The 26739-nt window shown below is 31.5% G+C and overlaps 1 protein-coding gene across 5 annotated transcripts in view; it reads left to right on the forward strand.

The window, feature by feature from the left end:
* The window catches only part of LOC122719704 (neurotrimin-like), a 248748-nt gene that overhangs the window by 204631 nt on the left and 17378 nt on the right, over positions 1 to 26739 (forward strand). For all 5 annotated transcript variants that reach the window (XM_043945752.1, XM_043945751.1, XM_043945753.1 and 2 more), the window contains exons 3-5: positions 7597 to 7700; positions 12759 to 12966; positions 14342 to 14497. In XM_043945752.1, coding sequence (XP_043801687.1) covers positions 7597 to 7700; positions 12759 to 12966; positions 14342 to 14497 — 468 coding nt within the window. The remainder of the gene's footprint in view (positions 1 to 7596; positions 7701 to 12758; positions 12967 to 14341; positions 14498 to 26739) is intronic.

Genomic DNA, 26739 nt, shown 5'->3' on the forward strand with positions numbered 1-26739 from the left:
GTTATGTTGCTTCTGACGTTAACACAACGCCATCTTGTTTAGTTATATAATTGCCATGAGTTGCAAATAGATGTAAATCAAAATGGAACAATGTTATCTCTGTTATTTTACGTTCTTGCTCTTTATCTATGTTTTATCGTGCATATATACTAGATTTACGTAACCTAGTTCTCGAAGCTGACAATTATAGGTTACGTAATGCAAAATTATATAAAATTATCTGAATTTTGAATTGAATTCTGTGTGAAACGATCGATAATGAAATAGTAAAATATGAGATAAAATAACGAAGTTTTTAAATATTTTAGATACGGATGAATAAAATAAAATAAATCTGTTTAACAAGCCAATAAAGTGCTTCAATCGCCTTAAAGCGATAATAAAATTTCAGCAAAGCGTTTCAGGAAAGAGGAAAGAAATTGGTAAGGAAGAAATTCTTGCACGCAAGCGTCGACGAAAAAGTGACGAAGGAAAGCTTTGCCAATTAGGGAACCTTGTTTTCTTTCCCTTTTTTTCTCTCTCTCTCTCTCTCTCTTTCTCTCTCTCCATCCCACGAAATATTCTGACTAACGACCACAGTGTCTAATAGACATTGATGCTGACAAGAAAAATAGCAAGGAACACTCGAATCCATCGAGCATTGGATCACCTTTTAAGTAGGGAAGACTTTTTCGAAATACAGGTGTGGTTTTAAGAGATGGCCAGGATTGATGAGAAGAGTTGAGAAAACATTCTCAAGAGAATGGATAGTCTTAAGGCGTTGTAGTTTTCAGAGAATCTTTAATTTTCTTTAACGACAAAGCGAATGTTCAAAGTGTCTTTAAACCCTGTAAACAAAATTGAATTCAATATATATCTCGGATAAAATAAAAAAATATCTTTGAGATAGATTTTATTACGCGAATACATCGTTCTTCCACGACGTTTAAAATATTTTAATATATTTGGTATATGGACAGATGTAACACGTAATAATCGTAGAGTTCCAATGATATTCAGTCATATCAGAATTTTGGAGTTCCATCCATGAATTATGTACCAGTGTAATTGTACAAAGTGTAATAAGTATAAAGAAATGGTTGTAATTTTCTTTTATAATTCAAAGGAATACTTGGTTTCATAAAATGGCATTTAACAGCTTATCATTCTTGAATAATAAATCGTTGAATACTTATATATATACTGAATATATTGAAATATTTTATCGATAGATCATGAAACATCCAATCCTTGAATATCGTATACGCCAAGAAAACGATATCACGAAAATAATATCGATAATATTTTTATATAAAAATTTATTTCCCTTCCCCTTTTTTTATTTATAATTTGATTCTACAGTTACACGTGTACGTGTTATTAATATACATTTTCTATCCAGAGAAAATTTCCTTTGAAGAAGGGAGGAAAACGAATTTCACTGTAATCCGAAGATGAACTATTCGATTAACTGGAAATATTACTTGTGAGCTTTCAATATATACGTCCATAATTTAATTGTCGGAATTGTCATATTATCGATTCTTAATATTATTTATCTCTCAACAATATTGTTATACCTTGATTGGAAGAATCTGTAACGCGAAATAATATTATGATTCGAATCTAAAGGAAAAAAAAAATAAATAAATAAATAAGAAAAGAGATAAAAATTAAAGAACTGGGAAACGAGAGAATTGGGAAACTGGCAACCGTAGATAGAAAACTAGGAAGGAAATAGGAGTATTTGTTCTGAACCTTCAAGTACTCGAGATTCCAACCAGCGCAATCAGAGATCGTAACAATGACGTATTATGTCCCGCATTCCTCATTATTCTCTCTCGAAAACGAGAAAGGGAATCTCTTGTACCTTTTACGGTATCCAGAATCACGGAGCAAAAGCATATCGAGACGAATGCCGTGTATCCACGAATCGATACCATCCTCGTTGCCCCGTGTCTCGAAAATGAACAGTTTATATCTGCATACATACATGTAAAAATTATTCCAATTGAAATCGTTTATGAAATTCTGAAAATGATTGTAGCACTCGTTGTATAAATCTTGAACGAGTGTTATCGATATCATCAGGTATGATAAATATTCATGATTATGCAATTTACACTGCATTATTTCCGGGGGTGACAAATATGGGGGTGAGAAATATTCAGTTAAATAATTCATTTCGTTTCCGCCACTTCTAAATTATCGTATTTGTAAATTTTTTCTACTTCTTCAAGATAATTTTTTTTTTGTTTAATAATATAAAATAAATGGAAGAATACGTCGTTCTTCCACGACGTTTAAAATATTTTAATATATTTGGTATATGGACAGATGTAACACGTAATAATCGTAGAGTTCCAATGATATTCAGTCATATCAGAATTTTGGAGTTCCATCCATGAATTATGAATTTCGAGTGACTTGAATAACGTTCTTCTACCAGCGTAGTAATATAGAAGTTGAAATATGCACGGTGCCTGAAACGAATTAATCATTATTTTAAAACATTAATCAATACTCTTCACACATTTATCTATCTCAAATGTTTTAAACGAATATATGTCCCCATTCGTGTACAAGTATTTTTTTTAAAATACATAAACCAATTGTTTCTATAAACAATTAAGAAAGATAAATAAACTTAAATAAAATCTCCCTCTCCCCTTCTTTCTTTTAATCTTCCATTTTTAACGAGAAAATCAAATTTCAATGAAAGCATAATTATCATCAATCGCATCGTTATATCGCAGCCATCGTCGAGCTATACCGTTTACTTTATTCCGCGACGCGACGCAACCCTCCCCCCATTCATCGAACGAGCATTGTCGCCGCGAAATATAACGTGTACACAGATTTACCTTAATCAAGGCCTGTTAATCAACTTGATAACAACTTCCAGGAAACGTGTTTACGAATTCTGGCCGCCACCGCAGCCAATCCCCGGGCGTACGATCATTACCGCATTGTGCGTCGATGAAAGATGCCGCTGCAGCCCCCGTTAATTATCCATCCTTTTTGGCACGTAACAGGGATAACAGGAGAAGGGGGATGTAAAAGTAAAGTCTTGATGGAATTTTCGTGCCAAAAATATCCCGATTCATAAGTGGCTATGTTTAATCAATCCATTCGAATGTATTCATCCACGAATATATCCACGTGGATGCACGTTTGTCGCAAATTTTCATTCACTTCTCTCTCTCTCTCTCTTTCTCTCTCTCTCTTCCTTTCAATATAATAATGTAATTCCTTTCACATCACAGTCTCCTCCTCCTTGACGAAGTTTCAGCGTGAAATCGACTTTATCCGTGATATTATTAAAAACGATGTTCATTCAAGATTTTCATTACGATATCGTTAACAAATAGAAACGATCGAGCGAGCCATTCACGATATTTTGCTTATTCGCTTCGTTTCGCTGTTACATTGAATTCTGCGTGACGGTTCAAAGGGGGGGAAATGAAAGGATTGTTGTATGGACGCGTGGATCTTTATTATTTAAATTCGAGCAATGGATTGGAAAAGTGGCTGCTATTAGTGCTGGCGGACAGAATTTTATAATTGCACTGTCTGCAATAATTTCGAAAAAATACAGTGTAGCTGTGCAAAGCGTAGGAGAGGTTCGCGACAGTTGTCTTAATTAACTCGTTACGGAAGAACAGTAACGTGATATTACCACAATTCTGTGATTCTCTTCCTCTTTGCATAATGCCAGCGCTAGTGTATGTAACGTAATATTTTAACCTTATTGTTCAACCCTTGTGGGTGAAGGCACAAAGGGATTAAACGGAGCACCATAACCTTCGCGATTGCAGCTTAGCAATTAAGCGGAGAAAAATTAGAATTCGCGAGAAGGAAATGTTTTATTTTACATCAATTTTAATAATTTTAATATAATTTTAATCAGTTTCGAAAGCGTTTCGTACGACATGTTTTTAGTGTAAATTTGTTATGCTCGAAATTTTAATTACACGCTTCGAAATATTACATTTCGGCTTCTCGATAATACGGGATAGAAATGTTAATAGTCCGAACTGAGCTCGAATTTTCCATAAACCTTTGTATCATTTCGATTTAATATAGTGTAGTGGTGACTAAATGTACGATTAAATTGGAACACAGACGTTCTGTTTTCGTTGCAAATACGCTATTTCTCATATTGATAGGTGAATATTATCGAAATAATTGGATAATTTCGATTTTCGATATATTCTCTGCTGTTCCTTCAACGTCTCTATGGATTAAAAATATATGCTGCTCTGATGTTGAGGCTAATAGCAGAGCTGCAAAGGTGTAATTTAGGTTACGAGTCATAAGATTATAAATCTTGTACGTAATAAATGTATTACCAATGGTAATTAAAACCAGAAGTTGAGAAATGAAAATGTAAATTCTCTATTTCTCTCTGTAATTTCGCCAAAATTGATGTACATCATCTTGCACAGTTCCCTTGATAGTCGTTAATCCAACTCAAATAGGTCATCTTACTAAGTAGTTTGCTACCATAAATTATAGTTAATAACCAATCGATAGAGTTAATCGTGTCAGTAATAATTAAGATGGAGGTGTAAACATCATCTTCTATATAATATTCAGTGGTCCCAGTACCTGAAATTTGCATATATTAGATATATTCTTTAATTACAACGGGAACATTCAACAAATAGGAACATTCAACAAACAATATTTCAAATATTGTACAACAAAAGAAACGAAATTAATTATTCTAAAAATATTCTTATTTAATTTCACGTGTGTTAACTACTATTAAAAAAATTGAAAACTCATCAAAAAGTGTATAATCTCACAGAGAACGTTCCCTTTGAAGAATATTTAATCACAAAAGAAATGGAATTTTCATTTTTCCTTTCATTTTCCACTTTCGCATTTCCCTAAACGGGCAAACACGCACACTTATCCTGGTTGAAAAATGATTTTCAATATTGGCGCAGTATACATAGGCGAAATTACAAATGAACTTGTTCATCTCTCGTGATTGAAAGAACTCTGTGCATCGATGTTCCATGTGCGTGAAAGCGTATGCATCGGCCGAAAGGAGATCTACGAAACAGGAGGTGGCCACGTTGATGAATTGAAAATATCGATTCGAAGTCTCAATGGTACGCGTATTGTGCCAGTTAGAATAGAAAACCTGTTGATTTTATGAAGAATGCTTTCGAAAGAATAGCAAATTCGATGGTGCTTCGTTTTCGTCAATTCGGATATTTTGTTATTGAGAAGAAAACATTGAATCGAAATGCTATAATAGGATTGTACGTTTTATATTTAGAATCCAGTTATTTCTGGTTAATCGATTATTCAATTATTTTAAATTCACTTATTGAAAAGTTCTTTTTTCAAACATTTTCAAGTCTAATGGATATTTACAGCTATTTAGTATGATCAAATTAATCTTCTTGTTTATTGATAACAGCCTTCGAAAATTTCACACCTGAAATAAAATAAAAAAATTAATTATTTCGTATTTTGAATTTTTTAAATAAAAATAATGATAATAAGAAATTAAAAAATGATATTAACTAAGATAAATTAATTATTCTACAGACGAAAGCCTCTAAAAACTATATCTAATTAGAAAAATAATAAATCAAATAAAATTTTCAATAAATAAATAAATTGTTCACTTTCAAACTCTATTTTTTTCTCGTGACATAAAGAAAGAAAGTAAATTTATTTATTTGTTTAGAGAAAATTGAATATTAGAATCTATATCTGAATCTATTCAACAAAAAAAAACAATAAACAAAAAACTATATAATATAATACATACAAATTTTAGTATTAAAGCAAATTAAAGTAGAACTTCCAATCTTCAAGATATATTTATCACAAGATCTTAAAATAATTTCTTGAACTCATTGTGAGACCGATGAATCGATTCCGATATCGATATCGATCTTCTCACCAAGGTCTCGAGGAACAGAATCATCCCTCGTTGAAACGACAATTCTATTTATATCTCATCAGTGAGGGCGTTATAAAGGAAGATAATAACACCGCAATTTGTACAAACATATGCCCGACATAAATTACACGAATTATTCCTCTTCTTTTTTTCTTTCTTTCTCCTTTTATTTCCGGTGTACTCGCGTTGCAGGTGTCATAATTAACGTGGCGTACCGCAGTCATAATAAAGTATGACAGATGTAATTAACGGCGTCCCTCGTTTCACGTCCGTTTGAAAAGAGCTGAAAGTAACTCGTTCTTATCCACAACCACCCTATCCGCTCTCCATTCTCACCCTCGCTCTCGTTTCGTCGTGTCTACCACGATTTCTCGTTCTCCATTGGGTTCTCTTTGCGGCCATAAATAATTCAGATGCTCGAGACGTCGTAAAGACATTAACGAAGGTAAAAGCTTTTAAGGGCGGCCCTACGTTCAATCCTGAACTCGTTATGCCCCTCTCACGATAATAACTCGAAATCTCGGTTTCATTGTCCAACGATACACGGTATTTATGCACGTTTCACCCGATGAGGAGCCGTGGTCCATTTGAAATTTGATGCGGTTTGAACGAAACGTTGTTTTGATACGCGCCACGGAGAAATGTTATCTCGGTTTTGAGAGACGAGAGATTTTGTTTTTATAATAGATCAACTACGTGAATATTCAGCATTGCGAGATAATTTGATATGTAAGGGTGAAAAGGCGTAGAAGAATTTTTTTGTTTTGGAAAAAAAAAAGTAATTGAAAAATTATGTCGAATACGTACAATAGGATGAATGAAATTGGTTAATTTTTGAATCCACAGATGTGGATGAACGCTCGAACAGGGTATATATATTTGAAAATAAATCGGGAAGAAATAGTAGAATTTTTTAACCTTTATTTTTATGGAAATTAAATTTGAAACTTGTTAAGTGCACATGAATTTCAATCATCCTAATGTATATTACACGAGGTGGTTTTGAATATAAAAATAAATCGTAAAACAAATAAAGCAATAATATTTTTTCATTGTCGATTATTTTTTCGAGAAAATCATGTTTAAAAATTTGTCAAGTACACGAGAATTTAACAATTAAATTATTTTGTTACTAGGTACGAATGGATATTCAAAAATAAGCTAAAAATATAAAATAAAATGTTTTCATTTAAAAACTTGTTTTGAAGATTGGAAAATTCATCGAGTACACGCGTACAATTCTCGATATACAATTCTCGACTAAACTTATTTTTCAAAAAAAAAAAAAAAAAAAAGAAGATTTAAAAAAATATTAAACATTTTTAAAAATTATTACATCACTAAATAATTGATTTCTCATGAAATAGAAATATTTTTGTGTAATAAAATTTTGTATTTGTAGAGAAAATGTAATTAATTCATAATATGTTATATATGAAGTGGTGAAATTTATTTTCATGTAATAATTATTAAATGTGAAGGATATGGTTATATATGAGACCAAATGAACGAGAAAAAATGAAAAGAAAATAAGAAAAAATTAAATGCTAAAATATAACAGTGAAAGTAAATTGAAAAGAGAGTGAAATTTTTTCTTTGCTAAGTAATTATTAAATATTTTTATGTTTTAAAAAAATTGATTTTTCTACAAACATGTAAGAAACAAATTTTTTAAATTTATTTTCCAGACTCAGACCTGCCCAGATTCGCTGAAGAAATCCAGAACGTGACCGTGAGCAAAGGTCGAGATGCTTTGTTAGCCTGTATAGTGGACAATCTACGAAACTTTAAAGTAAGGAAGAAAGATTATTTAATTTCTCATGTACGATAATTTATTACGATAGTTTCGAAACTCGATATTTTAAATATTTTCACAATTTTGAAGAAATTAATAACAAACATTGTGTACGTAACACAAATTTGAATATTTTTTAAACTTGAATCGAGAATATTTAATTTGAAGTGTAATTAATGGAATCGCCTAATGTTTTTAAGAAAATGAGACAATTATAGCGTTAACCTGTTCAGTACGTTTTAAGTATCACGTTTAGAGAGGTCTTTTCAGCCATTTTCAGTTTCGAAATTACGGTGCTCCATTTTCACAATAGGAAAATTACGCTGAAAGAACGTGACTTGTAAAAACAAGAATAAAATAGTTTCATTATAGTTGTTTCGTTTGTATAACACGTAGCTTGGGAAGCAATAATTTTCGTTTTATGCGAGCATTTTTTAGATAAAACTGAGCAGAAAGGTGAACAGAAATGTGCGATTTTTATGTATATTACCTGAAAAATAAGATAAAACTTTTCCACGATAAGATTAATTCTCTCGGATTCACGATGCTTTAAACCAGATGAAAATTCGGTATTTATTTTAACACTTACTTAAAACTTCCAATTCCAGGCAGAAATAAAAAAAAAGTTAGAAGATGTAAATGTACATTTGTGAACCTCTCTTGTGAATCTCGTCAATATTTGTGAACCTCGTATCCAACGTTTTCCTCCCCAACATTTGCAGAAGAACAGAAGCACAATCCTGAAATAAATAAATAGTAAGTAAATAAAGAAACAACGATACAATTTTTGTCAAAGATGAAGATCAATTAGATTCGCGCCACCAGATTAATTGAACTTTCCACCAGAGTGATAGCCTTGGTCCAGCATCCTCGTTACACACCCTGTTATCTTGACAAACACCGCCCCGGTATCCAGTCAAACGATCCTCTATCCACGCACAAATAACCGTCTCGAGGAAGTTCGTTATTAGGCAAAGCTTTTTTACGCTCCGCTTGAGAATTTCGCACGCGAAGACAAGCGAGCGAAGCGGAGCGAGTAATTCTAGCCGTGACTCGCAACAACGTCAGCTTCAACCGGCTGCCTCGTTCGTTACGCCAATGGAAATACATCACGGCTAGTGTCACGTTGAATTATTAAAGTAATATGGTAACGACGCCGGTTCACACGATCCCTCTCGGCCGATCCGGGCATAGTCTGCAACCGTAAAGAAGCATCGTGCCTCGTGCTACCAACGGCCGCCAACGGGGGTTGATATTCCCCAGACAGGGCTAGCAGGGAACAGGAAACACGCTCCTGCGGAAAAATTATCGCTGGCCCGCTTCTTAACGCGGCTGGAATATCGTAATTTTCCACGTGGTGTCTGGTGGATTAATAATTTTTCGTGAAACGTAACGCGTGATACGTTCTTCAATTTTCAATTACTTTTTTAAATTTTTTAATTTTAATTAAAGCAAGTTTGACAACTTGATATGGATAATTGGAATTTTTTGATGTCGACATTATTTTATTGGGAAACTTGGTAATTTTTTTTTTAATTTTACACTCTATATCCAGACTGTAATCCAGTGAATGGTATAATTTTTATAAATTGTGTAAATACTAAATGTCTTATTCGAATATTTTTTTTATTTTAAATAATTTGAGAAAAAATATTCTGGACAAATTTTAACCAAATCATAATAGCAATTATGAATTGCTATATTAAAAATTTTCAAGAGAATTTTTCTTTAATATATACTTTTTTATACATACTTAGTTCAAGATTATTTCAAGATCATAGTATATAAATCAACGAAACATCAATTACGTATTGAGTGAAAATCCAATATTTAGAAAAATTAAAGTGATCTCGAATTTAATTTCTTTTAAATATTCAATTTGATCAATTATTTGTTTCTGAAGAAATTTGACGAAAATTATACGAATCACTATCATTTTATACTGTATATAAATTAAGACGTATATGGTATTGCTTCTATGTTACATACTTTCTTTATCTTCTGAAATGAAATTTCAAGTTTCGGTCGTTCGACGACATTTTATCCAATTTGATGTTAAAACGAATATAACTTCTATTTTCTTAACTCCACACGTATCTCAGCCACCGAAAAGCTATTCTTGCCGTCTTCATCACCTATTTATATTATTTTACTCGCAGGTTTCTCATTCCACTTTCCCCAAACTTTCCACCCTCTCTCTACAGTGCAATCTGTGTGCCTGGTATATGCAGGTCAATGTACATACTTATGTATACGACCAAAGTGAAGGCATTATGAGATGAAAGTAGGAAAGTGTCGAATAGTGCAGTAAATGTTCATCCCCAAATAACCTTAAATGTTCAAAAGTTGTAGCATCTACTTTCGTAATTACCCACCAGTTATTAATTACGGAGGATGTTCAAGTTTAAGTCGGCAATGTGTTGTCCAATGACATTAAATTATGCTCAATTCCAACGTGCCTTGTTACAGTCTATCTCTTAAATTATTTTCATATCATGCCACCTTTTATTTTTTTAACGATCATTATAAAATACTGTTATGATTCCATCGATATCAAATTTATTTATTGATAAACGATGAATAGAAAATTCATTCTCGATTTATTATTAAAATTATTATCATATTATTAGATCATCAATAAAGAATATTCGATCGAATCGAAGTCTTTCAAATCTTTATCGAAATATTTCTCTTAAACAATCCATTGAATGGACGGAAGATAAATGTAGCAAAATATCTCCATGCATCTTTCATTTACATATTTTAATCGAACCCTTATATATAACTCTTCGTGCATGTTAACAAATATCCAATATCGCAATGTGAAGCTCCCATAGAGTTTCATCGTATTTTCATCTATCCTCAAGAGATCTCGGTCACATTGGAGGCTTAGCGACGAACGAAAGAAAATGGGGTAGATTCTAAGCCTTCTTATACTTACCCTTCTATTCCCCTTCTATTCTGTGAAAGTTTCGAAGATCCACGGAGGATACGGAATACAAGGCAGCCGGTATATTGGATTAAGCGGGCGATAAGAACGAAACGATGTTGTATAGGGTGTCCAAAGCTCCGCAAAGGGAAACATCACGGATCGTATAGATGGTAGAATGTACGCATGAACGATTCTATAGACGGAATTATGCTTTGGAAAAACTTTATCTCTCTCAACTTCTTCAACTTCATCAATTTTCGAGCTTCGATGTATAATTGTGTAAAGAGATTAATTGGAATTAATACGGGGAATTCGATTTTAATATTCGATAACCCAAAATTATCCGCCAACTTCATTCCCCGTTATCGATGGCATATTTTTAATAATAAAATTCCGAACTTGAAATTTATGCAGATTGAAATGATAAAACTAAAAGAATATACAGATATTGATGTAAAATTTGATATCATATAGAATTTCATAGCGTGAAAGATATTTTGTAGAATATTTTTATACGTACTTTTATGAAGGGTAGCTAAGTGAAACAATTAAGCTCTATTAAACCTCGATTTTCTTGGTAATATTGTAACCTACAAAATATTGCGTTAAAGAAAATACCAACATGTCGACGTCGAACGTAATAAGAAACTTCGTTAATCATTTTCTTCGTTTTCTATAATCTCTTTCCTGTTTTTAAAATCAATTTTCTTTTCAATGTTCACGAGGTAAAATATTATAACGAAGCGTAACAATTATCTATAAAAAGTGAAGCAAAGATTGTTAAAGATTTTTTTAAAAATAGCAAATAATTGTATAATAATTCCAATTTGTAATAAAGAGAATTTAAGCTAATCTTGATATTCTTTACCTCTGAATTTGAAATAATCATTATCCAAGTTGGCATTATGTTGTTTGTGTAATCCGTATGATATTCCTCATACTAATCTCGCGTAACAAATCTCCGTGTTGCTATTCCACGAACACTCACTGCTTATGCTAAGCCTTTCCTCTGCATTTCCACGAATCGTGTTTGATTATTAGCGGCAAAGCTTCTTACGGAACGTGCACGATATGCGACGAGACGACGTCAAATCAACGATTATTGATCTGAAATATTAAAAATATTTTAATGAAATATATAAATAATTTTTGAAACTAGATTAAAATTCATACTTTCCATTTTTCGATATATCGTATCGAAATTGTATTATATTCTTACCAATATAACTTGTGAGAGTGTATATAGAAGTTTATATTTTCAATATTTTTCATCTTTTAGAGGAAACCACTTTTAATTACGTTCCTTCTAAGCCATGTTATTAAATAAGAATAGTCTTTGAAACTTCTTTATACTTGAAGTGCCTTCCATCTTCTTTGAACAATAATTAAAATACATTGAGGAACTGTTGCGTAGAGATTGTTAAAAAATTTAATAGAGTCAAGAAAAATGACTGAAAATGACGTTTAAATATCTCTGGCAAGAAAATTTTTTAATAACCTAAGTAATGAAGCTGATATTCAAGTGACGAAGATAAATGGTTTTCCCTATAAAGTATGTATAACTTTCCGCGAGTTTACTCCCATTACGAGTTTCCATTTTCCTCAGCAATATTTTCCTGGTGAAATGTTAAATGTTAAATATTATATAAACTCGTTGAAACAATAGTTATATTAAATTCTTAATTAAATTTCTCTTCTAATCCGTTTCCTTAACGTAATACTTCTATCAATTTTTAATTTAGAATTCAACAAAAACAATTTTAAAAAGTCTTAGAATATTTATTATATATTCTCTATAAATATTACGATATTAAATGATCATTAATAGATATTGATTTCATACTTTATTAAAGTTTATACAAATAAAAATTTTTAATTTATTACTTTAATATTAATTTTAATTTTATAAGTATTAACACTACAATATTAATTATTTCTAATATATTAAATATGTGATATTTAAAAGAATATTTTAATAATTTTATATATTATTAAATAGATAATGAATTTCTATCTTTATCTATCTTTATTTATTACAGTAAGGAATTTTCCATTGATAATTTATCCACATCGTTTATCTTATGCAAACTTTATATATATATATTCATATATGTTTGTTCTAGGTGGCATGGGTGCGCGTCGATACGCAGACTATCTTATCCATCCACCATAATGTCATCACGCAAAATCCACGGATCTCGTTGTCCTATAACGATCACCGTACATGGTATCTTCATATAAAAAAAGTTGAAGAAGTGGATCGTGGATGGTACATGTGTCAGGTGAACACAGACCCGATGAGAAGTCGACAGGGTTATTTGCAGGTTGTAGGTAAGCACGTTTATATGTGAAATATCGTTAAAAAAAAATTCTATTTCAAAATAGATATACAAAAAGATCTAAGATCTATCGCTGGAAGAACAAAAATTTTGTTCTTTCTTCTTTTTTTTTAATATAGTAAATTTTCAAGAATTTTGAAGAAAGAACGTGGAATGATTTTGAATAATATTCATGACATAAAAACGTTGGGTTATTATGTTACATTACAGAACGTATTATTTGTGAAAAAAAAATGATATATGGAAGTAATTAAAAATTTGTCAGAAACGTAACGTTTAAACACCGTAAAAGCAATTAAGGGACCGGCATTAGTCAGCTCGATTCAGTTAGTCTTTGAAGCAATTAGGTTTCCAGTTAGTTGTTAAACTGGGTTAGGAGTCATCAGGCTTCCGATATTCAATCAACAAGCAAAGTACTTAAGCTTCCACAAGATTAGCGAGAAACTAGCCTCAAGTTAAAAGGTATTAGGAATGCTATTTTTTTATATTATCATAAAAAGGTGAATTTGGAAGGAAAGTTATCCAAGTTTCGAAAATTGACTTTGGTATATTCAATATTTGCATACGTTTAATTTTCGAAATTAAAATAAATTTTTTTAATCATATTCCTTTTTAATTATAAAAATACAATTTAGAAATATCAATGAAATGTTTTTTTTTTTTCAAAAATAATATAGTTTTATGGAACATTCACTATTTATCATTCATATTAAAAAAATATCGAAATAGAAATTTAATTATTAATTACAGTAAAGTTTTATGAAATAAAATTCCAAAATTATTCTAATAATTTTCAATATATTCAAAGATAAAAATTACCAGAAATATTTTGTATTGAAAAATATTTGTACATTTTAATTATTTGACGTTTCGAATATTATTTGATTATTAATATAATCCAATTATTTAAATTTAACAACGATTAATAATAAACAATAATAGCGACGATGAATAATAATATAATTCACATTTCTCTTATCTGGATTAAATATCGAAACTCAACAAGAATGATATCGATTTCGGTTATTGTTATCAATTTTGGTCGAGTTTATTCTAGAAGCGATATGTATATATAATTAACAGCAAAATTTAGATTTTGCTCGCTCCATTAGGCAAATTCTCCCTGCGCAAAGTTTATCATTAATATTACAGATATAAATATAGAATAGATGAAGAATTTATCACTTGGTTATAACATTATTTATTAGAATTTCCTAAATCAGCTACAAAAAGAAATAAACAACTTCAAATTGAAAAGTAAACTTATTAAATTACCATTGATCTCGTTAATGCATTACTTAAAAGTAATGTTTGTAAAAGGATATGAAAGACGATTATTCATTTTCGCGTGTCCTTTTTGTTCGCAGTTCCACCTTTCATTATCACGAAGGAAACCAGCACAGACATGGTTGTCCGCGAAGGTTCAAACGTAACATTGACATGTAAAGCTTCAGGATATCCGGAACCTTACATCATGTGGCGGAGAGAGGATGGAAAAAACATAAACTACAATGGAGAGAACGGTGAGTTTTGATTATTAATTTTTTCCTCTAATTTTATAAAAGTATAATTTTGAAAAGTGAAACTATTTTAATTATAAGAATAAAAATAAATTTACGTATTATTTAATCTATATGTTGTTATCCTTGTAAAGTTATGAATTATTATTTTGTAAGATTTATAAGAAGTTCTAAAATTTCATTCAATATGGAATTCTCCCTCCCTCTCAATTTTTTCGAAACAATTAATAGCAATGTTACACTCGAATCATTATGGTACCGAAAGATAAACGATTAATTATACCCTGTAAAAAGTGTGGGCGTGAAAGTGTTATTATTACGTACATCAGATAACGGATTTTGCTAATGAATCGATTGACATTTTCATTAATTACGTTGGACATAATGATTCAGTCACGGAGAATTGTTAATTTCACGCCAGGGATTCATAATTTTCGCGATAAAACGAGATCTAAATTTGATTCACACGATGTATTCAGTAAATTAATGGCAAATAATTTAATACATTACTAAATTGGTTTCGAATTGATGAGGTGCCAATATCACGTTTTCCTTTCGCCTATGAAATATTAGTTACGGGAATCGTTAATACATTTTCATGCAAGATTTAAGATTAATTTATATAATATTAATTTATAATTAACATTAAGATTAATGTTTTGATATAACGTTTTAATATATATATCCGTCTATTAATAATATTATTGTTTAAGCAAAGAAATTTCATTGTTTAAAAAATATATATATACATCAGGAAACGTATTTCCAAATTTATACAGAATTGCATATTGAATCTTACAATACTTGACATTCTTTTAGTCAAATCACGTACGAATTACGTACAATCAATTTTCCATTAATTTTCCATCAATTGAATTCGTTTCAAAAACGAAGTAAAAATGAATAGTTAGTCAAAGTATTCTATTACACATGATTTCAACGATTAATTATTACGAAACTGCTGGCTGGCAATCAAAACGTAATTATTCATGGATACAGTGTATATCTGGCAATGTATCGCGAAACTCTCGTGTGAAATGTATTCAAGAGCTGAATCGTCGTTTCCGGATAGTTCTCAATTCGACAATCGATAGTCGAATGGATACAGGTAGCGGAGCTTCGCACACGATATCGCTTTTTCGTATGCAATGCAAAAAAAAAAAAAAAGCAAACGACTAAAACGATTCTTCTTTGTTGTGTCGAAACTTGTACGAAGTTTATATTCACTTTACTCGTGTTCAATTCTGACATTCATATACCGACACGCACGTCAGAACGTATAAAATATTCCCCTCGAAATTGTGTGATATTATCAGATACAAATGTAAACTTTATCTTAAATTTATGTTCCTATGTAATAATGTGTTAAGAATTAATTTTAGTTTTTTATTTCATGTTTGAAGGAAAAATGTAATTTAAAAATTATTTAATATTATACCTGTTATAATACTTTTTAATACGAAAAAAAGGAAAATTCATATAGAGAAAATAAAAAATTTCCTTTGACATTTCTGTTAAGCTGAATGTTTTTTTTTTTTTGTTTTGTTTATCCTTTTGAAAATTTTAACTGAATTTGATGAATTGAAAAGTACTTTCAGGAATACATTTTTGATTCTCAATATTGTTGAGAATCCAGTACATTTAAAATTTATTTTTATAAAATACATTTGACAATAGACAGTTTAGCATTTATTTTAATTTTATATAATGTGGGTTACAACAACGAATTGTTATGTTTTGAAAATAATCAATGGTAAAATTTAAAACGATGAAAATCTACTCCTCTGTTTTGTTATTTTCATTTGAGATGAAAATATTGATTTTGAAAAACCACATATATTTTTATGTTATGAAATATTATTGGAAATTTATTGATATTATTATTATTCATTAACAAAATAGCGACGATGTACAAACCATAATTCATTTCATGGAAAATTATGCATATATTTACATATAATAATAAAAACAATTCCTAGAATATTTCTAAATAAATAAATATCAATTTATGAAATTATTTTTAATAAAAATATTTATAAAACGTGAAATTATTTTTAAAGGACTTTTAATTACTAAATAAAAAAATTATTAAAAAATTTAATTGTTATTATACATTATTAACAACGAATGGAAAATTATTTTAATGATTGATCAAATATAGAATATTTGAATATATTATACAGCATCGATAAAATTTATCGATAAACAATTAAAACATAAAACGTTATCGAATATTGAAAAAGCAGGATATTCGTAACAATAGATTAAATCATAATCTTCAAATTTAATAATAATCTGTAATATCTCGTTTTTGTAATCGGATGCGAATAATTATCTGTAAATTATTATCTCGTTAGAAAATACAAGATTACATTGAAGAACATATTCGATGTATCACTTGCTTTTGAAGTTCGAGTTAGGAAACGTTGCTTCGTACATCGGCAATTGAAATTTGTGCTGTGTCGGGAAAACAGGTTGTTCCAGAATTCCCTTAGCTAAATTGGTTTCAGAAATTGCGATTTCCAGAGCAGCTATTAATATAACAATAGTAATGGAACCACCATTCTTCGCCGAGTTCAATGGTTCGATGAAGTTAAAAAATTCTTATTCAAAGGATTAATAAAGATCGTTTTCAATCGATATCAAAACATGAAACTTTCATTTCACAAGTGTCGCAAAAATTTCGCCAAATCGAATAGAATTCGATCGATCGGTGTTACCTTGCGAGACGAGTGTTCTTCTCGCATTACCGGAAGTCCTCCGGTTCAAAAAGTCAACGCCGGCTATAGCAAGCCGACACTCCTGTCGATAAGTCGAAAGCTCGAGGCGCGGCATTCCTTCCCGGCCTTAATCAATAAAATCCAACGAATCGATACCCCTCAACGTGACGCAACGGAAGTTTACCAAGGTATTCTTCGGGCCAGAGGAAGGAGGAAACGTTTGATCGTTGAGCATCGTAAATAATCGATTTGCTCCGGTTGTCGTGGCGCGCTGCTCTAAAAATATCTGTTCCGCTCTGAGAACACGGCCGTCTTGGCGCAGAGGTCGTCTCGATCGATGCTAATTACTTTCTTAATTACTAATTATGAAGGGTGTGATAGGCACGACACTTTCATTCTCTCTCTCTTCCTCCATGTATTTCTGGCCTCTTTTCTTTCTGCAATCCCTCGTACCGTCTCGCTTGCAATATATAGAAAAAGAGAGAGACAGAGAGAGAGAGCAATGGGTAAAGATGTACAGGATAGAGGGACGTCAGACAATCTGTCCGTTCCAAAGGATTTTCTCAATATCGGATAAAGGCCGGATTTAATTTCTGCTCTAATTTAAATTTTCATTGCCCTCGAGGCATACTCGGCTTCAGACGCTCAGACGAGGCTTTCGAAGCTTACGCCTCGCCCTAACTCCACCGTATAAACTGTCACTGATAAATATGTATGCCTCGAATCGTTCCCGGGCCCTGGGATAAAAATCCACCGTTGCATTATATGATCTGGCCTGTTCAACCGGCCATTAGCGGGGTCGTGGAGATTAATGTAATTCGAAGGGAACTATTGTTGCGAAATTCTGTTTAACTTTTTTGCCGTGAGAACTCGTAGAAATAGAGTTTCGTAGGAGGGGATGAAATATAGGATTAAATCTTTTTCATGCCTTCTTGATAATGAGAATTTTCCACAATGGTATATTTAAATTGAATTGGAATCTGAATTTGATCGAAAAATTCGTCAATCAGAAATTATTATTTTTTTAATAATTTATTATTTCTTACGAATTTTTTGATATTTAATTCATTCGTATCTATTTTAGAAGACAATTTAAATTTCTTTGGTAGTGAAACAAATTCTATTCAACCAATAATTCTCAACACTCTGAAGATTAAAATAAAAATATAGACAATTGAAACGTTTTAAATTTATTCTTCACCACATAATTTCAGCATCACGATAATTATAAGAATTCAAAAATCGTAACACTCGCACAAATTCAACGCTTTTTCAATACTTGCAAAATAAATAAATTTCATCCAATTTTATTCAATCTCCGTTCAATTATCGATACTCAACTCTCAATCAATGTCGATTTACGTGTTTCCACGTGAATCCACGCATAATTACGGGAACTAGTTCCTTCATTATGAACGCGACCAACCATTCCATAAAAGCGAACCGATCGAAACGCGTGAAACGCGGTCCACTATTCATGAAAACGCCAATCAATTTGCAATACGGCGGCGAGCCATCAACGGCTTATGAGGAGACGATATCGTTCCACGATCGTGTATCGAAGGCTATCTTCGGCCACCATCTGCCGCCATACCGTGTCATTCGATAGGCGTAATTGGACAAAATATCACGATTGCAAACACGTGCTCAAACTGTCTGCTTGGTAACCGATGTGTCGTCCTTTGGGAATCGACAATTTGACTTCCCCTGGCTTCTCGTTGGTTTCACGACTTTACTCGACTATACTAGAAAAATAGGATTTTAATAATATTTCTAATATTTTGTAAATACAAAATATTATTCTTGTAGAATGAATTTATCGTGAACAGTGATGTACTGCTTATCATTTGAAATGTTTATATTATTGGGATTAAAGATAGTCGAAACTTTTCCTCATCGATTCAATACAATTTCAATATAATTATCCTGTGAGATGAGAATTTAATGATTTAATTTAATGAATTATATGCTGTAATACTTGATTTTATATGATACGCTTTTAGTTTTTTCAGATTTCATTTTGAAGATTATGATTAACGAATAGTATGTATGCATTATATATTATGTGTAACAAGATTATAAGTCGGATATAATTTTTATTAAAATACCTATTATAAATTTCCACTTCGTGGACTCTAATCTTTAAAAAATGTAATAACAAGTTATTTTTATTTTTAAAAAAAATTCTTAAGAAAATTTTCGATATTTCTTTATTTTTCAACATTATAACAATATTCTCGTGTTGAAAAATTTAACAAATGTTTGTATCAACCGATTTACTTCCGTACACAGAAATTTATAAGAATTACGACCGGTGATCCGATTATATCGAGAAAAGAATTCGACCAAGCCATCACTTCGAGGCAAAGATTAGGAGCAATTTATAGTGTTGGAATGTTGTACGTGTATCGTGTGCACATACCAATGCTCCTCCCCTAGCTTTTCGTTCATAGAAGTGAAAAAGAATGTTGAAGAGAAATGAAAAAGAAAATCGAATTTTATAAAACGCACGAGCTGAAGCCAGTACTTTTAAAGAATGGTATCGAGACACTTGTGTATGGCCAAGAAAAGGAAGATTTAGCTCCCTCCTACGATTGTCCGAGAAGCTGATAAGAGAGTAAGTAAAGAAGAAACAAAGAAAAATATCTCGAATTGGGAAAGGAATGCTGGATAAGTTGGTGCTCGTATTCAGGAAACGAACGACGATTCGAGAAATATTTACTTGAACTTTGCCAGAAATTAATTGCGGAGTTGGGTACCGTTGCATAAAGGGTAGTTCGGTGAATATTTAACAACTCCACGTACAGATTTATTTTTCGAGTTCTGGAAAATTAAAAAATATATTAATCGAAGTGAATTGGAAAAAAGAAGTATATCGAATCTTTTAATACATAATATTAAAAGATTCTGAGCTATTATACTTTGATATAGTTTCTTTGAATTTTGTTTGAAAAATTAATTAGTGTATAATAATCGAATTGAAAATTAATTTATGTTATTAATCTTCTGTTCTTTAAGATTTAATTCTTTAATTTCTTCTTATACCAAGAAGGTTACTTTATAAATGATATAGTAATTAAAAATTGTATAATTAAATTTTTATACGTCTTAATTTATTTTCCAAAAAAATTGTTTTTGCATAAAAATAATGAATAATTGAAAAAGCAAACTATTCATAGCACAAATATAAAACAACCACCTTTCCTATCTTCCAGGTTTACAAAAATATACAGATATAAGAAATAATGAATATATTAATTTATAAATATTTTTTCTTAATCTCTTTCATGAAAACAAAAGCCAGTATTGTATCGTTACGCGATTAAAGGGTGAAATGAATATTTTTACGTACAGACAAATTACAATATCTCATTCCAAATGAAAATTTCCATCTCCACGAAGAAACTGTATACGTTCATCGAATTTCACAACATTTTGAAGAAATTGAAATCCTTGTATCAGTAACGTGATCCAATAAACAGGATCGCTTATGGCGGCAAAACAACGTTCCTCGCAATAACAATTTGCCTAACGCGGGGAAAATTATTTCTCCTCGTTCGAGAGGAGCGTTATGAAAACGGATATCGAAGAAATGAAAGTGTACGATGCGTAAAGGTTAGAAAACAGTGGTAATCAATGCCTGCATAATGCTGGTTGAACGTGTCTACATCATTCTCTACGATCTTCTTCGAGCGTTCTTTTTCCATCCCAAGTTTTACAGGAAATTGTACAGAATGTGGCAAAAATTGCGACACGAACGGGAAGACAAAGATATTTCGTGTAAAACTCGTTTCACGATGCAAGAGGACGCTCAGAAATCTTATTTACTGGAAATATTATCTCTTATAGGTATTATCTCTTCTTAAATATTCTTCAGGTATCCAATATTTAATTTCTTCTTTGTACAAGAAGATTAAAAAAAAAAATTCCTTCATTTCCGATGGTAATATTTTAGAAAATGTATAATTGATACATTACGATCATTAAATTTATTTTTCTAAGAAAATTATTATATAATATATAATATATAATTATTATACATACAATACATATAATATATATTATATATATAATATATAATATATAATATATAATTTCTTTTCTTTCTTTTTCTCGCATTAAATCTTAAAAATATTTTCCCTTTAATGTGAATAAAATGAAAATCTCCGCTCTCAAAAATTGTACACAACAATTTCACATTTTTATATTTTATATTTTCCACACGACATTTCTTTAAATATAAAATAAAATGTAAAAAAATTCCTATTCTACATATTATTTCCATCAATGCTACAATTTTTGCCAGTATATATCGGGATCAAAGTAACACGAGACGACCAGAAAATCGGGATCTAAGAACGAATTCTTGTTCCGGAAAAGAAAATAAAAGAGGGGAAGAGAGAGAGAGAGAGAGAGAGAGTCGCGTGGTGGATATCGATATAGGCGGTACGGAAAATCGAATCTACGTTGTACTCGTTTTACGCGCAAGCCTGGCATCAAACGATGAGGAAAACTGGCGGCCAAACTGTACCGACGTCGATCCTCGTAGACGAGCTTATCTTGTTGCCGTTTGAGGGTTCCTTTGTACTTTCAAAGACCAAGTCGTTGCTACAGCCGTGCAACTTCGTGAACAATATTGTCTAGCAAATTTTGCGTCTCAACCCCTGAAGGAATAGATTCCAATTGGCTCTCCGCGAGTTTCCTCTACTTTTCCTTCATCAAAATCGTTCATCCCATAATTCGCGTGGGAAAATGAAAGAATAAAAGAGGATATTGAAGAAATTAAATCCCTTTAAGGATATTTGTACGTGTGACTGAAAAATGTACGTGTTACTTTTCTTTTTTCTATTTTTTTTTTAAATACAAGATTTCTGGGAAGATTTTTAATATCGAAAGATTGAATTCGAGAAAGGAATCACGATTTTTATTTTGGAGGATATTTTAAGATTGGTTAAATTGAAAATGGAGCTTTGAAAGCTATGCAATATTATGTATTATGTGTATAATATTATTTATTTATAATCGATACGTTCAATAAGTTCATTTAATTTTCATCGGTAGTTGTGATTTTTCCTTCGGTTAATAGGATTTTACGTTCATATAAATAATATTAATTTATTTTATTACATATTAATTTTCTCGTAAATATATAATAATGTTTTAAATCTGATGAATTTGGAAACGAACATCGAAAGCGCAACATTTGCATAAGTCTCATTTATTTAGTTGTTTAATCGATGCAATATATATTTTCATTGCTATAAAATATTATAATAAAGATAAACATAAAGTTCATATCAACTCGTTTAAATTTTAATGCAATTTCGTTGAAATATGAAAGAAGAATTTTATTCATCACGAAAAAAATTGTTTGTGCTTGATAAAGTAAACATTAGTAAACTATAGTGTCCATCGGTAAAAATTTACATCTCCTTTGTGCATTGAAGAAAAATGCAATTCTCAGTTCCCTCAGAACAATCGCGTACGTAATTTTTCATTGTTGAAGAGTGGGAAAGGATATTCTCTTCTCTGGTCCAGAGAAGAATTGTTTGGAAGTCTGTCTTTATTTATTAATGGTAAGAAGAAGCTAACCTTAAAAAATGAGCTTTCGTAGTCGCATAAAGAGAGTGAAACTAGGAAATTGTACAATATTCAAGGTCCCAAAGGTACTGTTGCTTAGCTTTGTCTTTTGCTGATAAATAACTACCAGACTTTGTTGGAATAAAAGAATTCGAAAAATGGAGTATTCTATAAAATAATGATTAAAATTCGCCTTTCGTTGATTTATGAAAATTTACGAATAATTCCCTTCGAAAAGATCCAAACACTTAATATTCCTTTAATAAAATACATATAACAATGAATTATTTTGAATAATTAATTTTGAATATAAAAGTTAAAATGTGCAAAGGAGATGTAAATTTAAAAAGAATTTATACTCTCCTTTTTAATCATTCCAAGATCAATTGCAACTATATAATTTACAAGTAATTTTAAAAATGAAAATTCTAACTCTTTTCACAATTTTTAAATATTCATTCACGCTCGTCACATCTTATGATCCAACCATTACACCAAACTTGATGATATTAAAGAATCTTCAATTATTTTCAATCTATTCAAACCTAATTACGAGGAATATCGTTGAACATAAATATCACGACAATATTCTGCGATAAACGTACCCACCATTTCTACTTAAAATTGCTCGAACAGTTACAAAACAGTGGGAGCAATTCGTCTATAGAGCGAACACACGCAGAGACATTAGCTGAGACGATCGTGGCTGGAGGATTTGGTCGGAGGATGAATGTGGCCGGGTTATCTGGCGGTAATAACGCGAAAAAGGCTACTTAAGGGTGGAAACGAGGGAAAAGAAAAGAGGGGGATGGGATGAAATATCAACGTCCAGGCCACCGCTTATGGGGCGGAATACATCACGTACTAATTCCCAAATAGGGTAGCTCACTTCGTCTTCGGGGAAAGCTGTCTGCTTATTCTTAAAGACGTTAAGGAGCACGCGGAAAATGTTATGCAAAGTGGCGGCGAGCATTGAACGTCCGCTAATTTATTCCGCGGTTCTTTTTGCGTCCCCTCTTATCTGCCGTTTAACATTCAAACGAGCTGATGAGCTTCGAAAGACACTGCGTTATCGTGCAATGCTCGCGTTATGAAAATTTCACGCCGCTCCTTGCCCGAGTAAATTGGGATTCGGCGCTATTTTGAAGGTGATTCGCGCTGCTGGTTTCGCTGATATTTGATTTGGAATGATTTTTGACAAATGCAAAAATCTGATTTTAGATTTAATTCTCAATTGAGATACTTCTTGCAAATAAGATCTACGAAGAATCGAAAGATTAATGCAATAATATGTGGATAGTTGGAAGAAAATTGGCCAAATTTTTGAAATTTACTTTTCACAGATTTGATTTTCAAGAAATTATTATTAGTTAAAAGTGATTTACTAAAAAAGGACGTACAATCTTGTTATAAATCCTTATAGCTTAATTGACTTATATCATCAATAAAATCTCTAATTCTAATTCATGATATTTAAATGGAAATTTTTAAGGATTCTTAAAGATAGTCCGTCACTATTTAGCATTGGAACAATTTATGAGAAAATAGGGAAATAAAGAATAGAAAAATTATCCTAAATGACCTAATCACGATAGAGAAAACAATAAATGTTGTTTTCTAATAAAAAAGATATCACAATTTAATAAAAAAATATTGAATGTAAAACTCAAAATATTCTAAAAAAAATAGCACAGCACATCCAATCCAAAATATCCAAGAATTACGTACATAAAAAGCGACCATCTATTACCATACTTATAGAAAACATTTACGATCAAAATTTTTAATTTAAAATAAAATTAAGAAATGTCTCGAATCTATCATTTCACTCTCACACAACGATACTAACATCGTTCAAAAATAATTGACCACAATCTCCATTAAATCTGTACTACGCAACAGATTTATCCCCCAGTGAAATTTCGTCGAGCAATGGCATATCGTGATTTCCCATCAAAACGGAAACTTTTAAAAGTTCCTGCTAAACAGATGAAGCAGGATAGTTGCGGGATTCTGCGGAACTATTTGATTAAAACTCTGGAAAGTAGGAGACACATCTTTTCGTTGAAGCATTGTTTATGGAACAATGGATAGATTTGGCGTCTGGTCTGGCAACCAGATTCACACCATCCTCTTGCACCACTTTCCACACCGCCAACAGATTTCCTTCCTTTCATCGACCTTCACAGGCCCCCATATTTCCTCCCGAATGATAAGAGTCTCGAGTCACGCGAGATAAGCTCGTACAATCGAGGACGCAGCCCAGTTTCGCCGCCACCACGCGTTTTCTTTTGTCGGCGATTAGGGTGTATTGTGGCGTTGTTGCCGGGGAAGTGTTGTTAATAAGTTTTATCTATTTGATAAGGAAATAATAGGGTGGAAAACGGTAATAACGAGACTTTATTACATGACGCGACTACCGGTATCAAATTTAGATTGAATTAGCGCACTGTAGTGTACAGTAATTATGAAAAAAAAAAGTTTGAAATTATGCATAACTCGTAATAACTTCGGTTACATTGATTCATTTAATCAATTGAAAAAAATGTGTTAGTAAAAAATAGTTTGCTTATTTTATTTGATTATTATAGGTTTGTTTCACTTGTTCGACTTGCCTGAGCATTGCTAGCTTCATCCACTTGACCACGATTGATTTATTCTACGTGTCTGATTCATTTTATTCATTTATGATTGGATTGTTCTATAACTTTAATTACGATTGTATGTTTTATTTATTTGTTTAATTTATTTACTTATCTGTTTGACTATTACTTGCTCGAGCCTAGCTTATTCCACTTGACCAATAGTGATTGATCTATTCCATTATCCAACTATTTTTAGCCCAGTCTATTTATCTGTCTAATATAATTCATCTTATCTCGCATCAACGATGTATCTAGGATCCTTGACCTGATCCTTGGTGGAATTAGATTTCCCTTTTCCATCTACAACGATCAATAGAAAATGTGTAAATAGTTTACGACCCTCGACTCCGAGTCGATGAAGCAATATCACACAATCGCGAGGAGGGGAATAATAAAGGAAGTTGAAAAAAACAAAAAAAAAAAAAAAAAGAAAAGAAAAAAGGAAAACGACTGTTGAGAGAAAAAGAAGACCTATATCTCTGGGGGAATAACGTAAAATGTAATGAAACGCAGCCTGTTCGCGTAAATATGCAAGCATAACGTTCAAAGGAACGTAAAAACGGACGACGATTGCAGACGCGTTCCAATAAGAGGGTGATAATAAAACGGTGTACCTGCAGATCGCTATTTTTATACGCGAAATTATCGTTCCCAGAATTCTTGGCGAAACAGAGGGCAAAGGGGATTGTAAATAGGTTCCGCAGGTCGTTTTAAACTGGTCGTGAGTAAATGTTGGGGAGCGATGGAAAACCAATTGAACGTTTTTCACGGTAAAAGGTAAAAGCGCATTGTATCAGGAGGAAAGAATTGTTGCTACAATTGGCGAAGAACAGTAACGGGAAGGTAATGGGATGGTATAAGAACGTGGAATTCCTCGAATCGAATAATACCCTTCAATGTATCACGATCATTGCTACGGCTCATGCATCTTCAGATAAATTGTTTGCCCTCCCTCCTTTCATTTTAATCGCCTTTCCAGGGATATAATTTGCTTCGTCCCTGTTATTTAACCTGATCGCGTTTACAAGTGTAATTTTATAATTTTCCTTTCTAAAACAGAAAATATATTATCGTGAAAAATTTTAAACTGGACCGTGGATGGCCTTTATAGAAAACTTGGCGCACATAAATTACCTAAGGATTAAACGAACATTGTAAACCACGTTAAATTTAACAAATAAGTTAATCAACCCTATTAAAGCTAAAGTGAAGCTCGGTAAATGTAATGTAGTGTCCCGCAATTTCCTATAATTACATCGTAGAGAGATCAGTATAACAGTATCTCTCCAATTCTATATTT

This window comes from Apis laboriosa, unplaced genomic scaffold (assembly GCF_014066325.1).
Source record: "Apis laboriosa isolate Shangri-la unplaced genomic scaffold, ASM1406632v1 scaffold99_cov153, whole genome shotgun sequence".
Lineage (NCBI taxonomy): Eukaryota > Metazoa > Arthropoda > Insecta > Hymenoptera > Apidae > Apis > Apis laboriosa.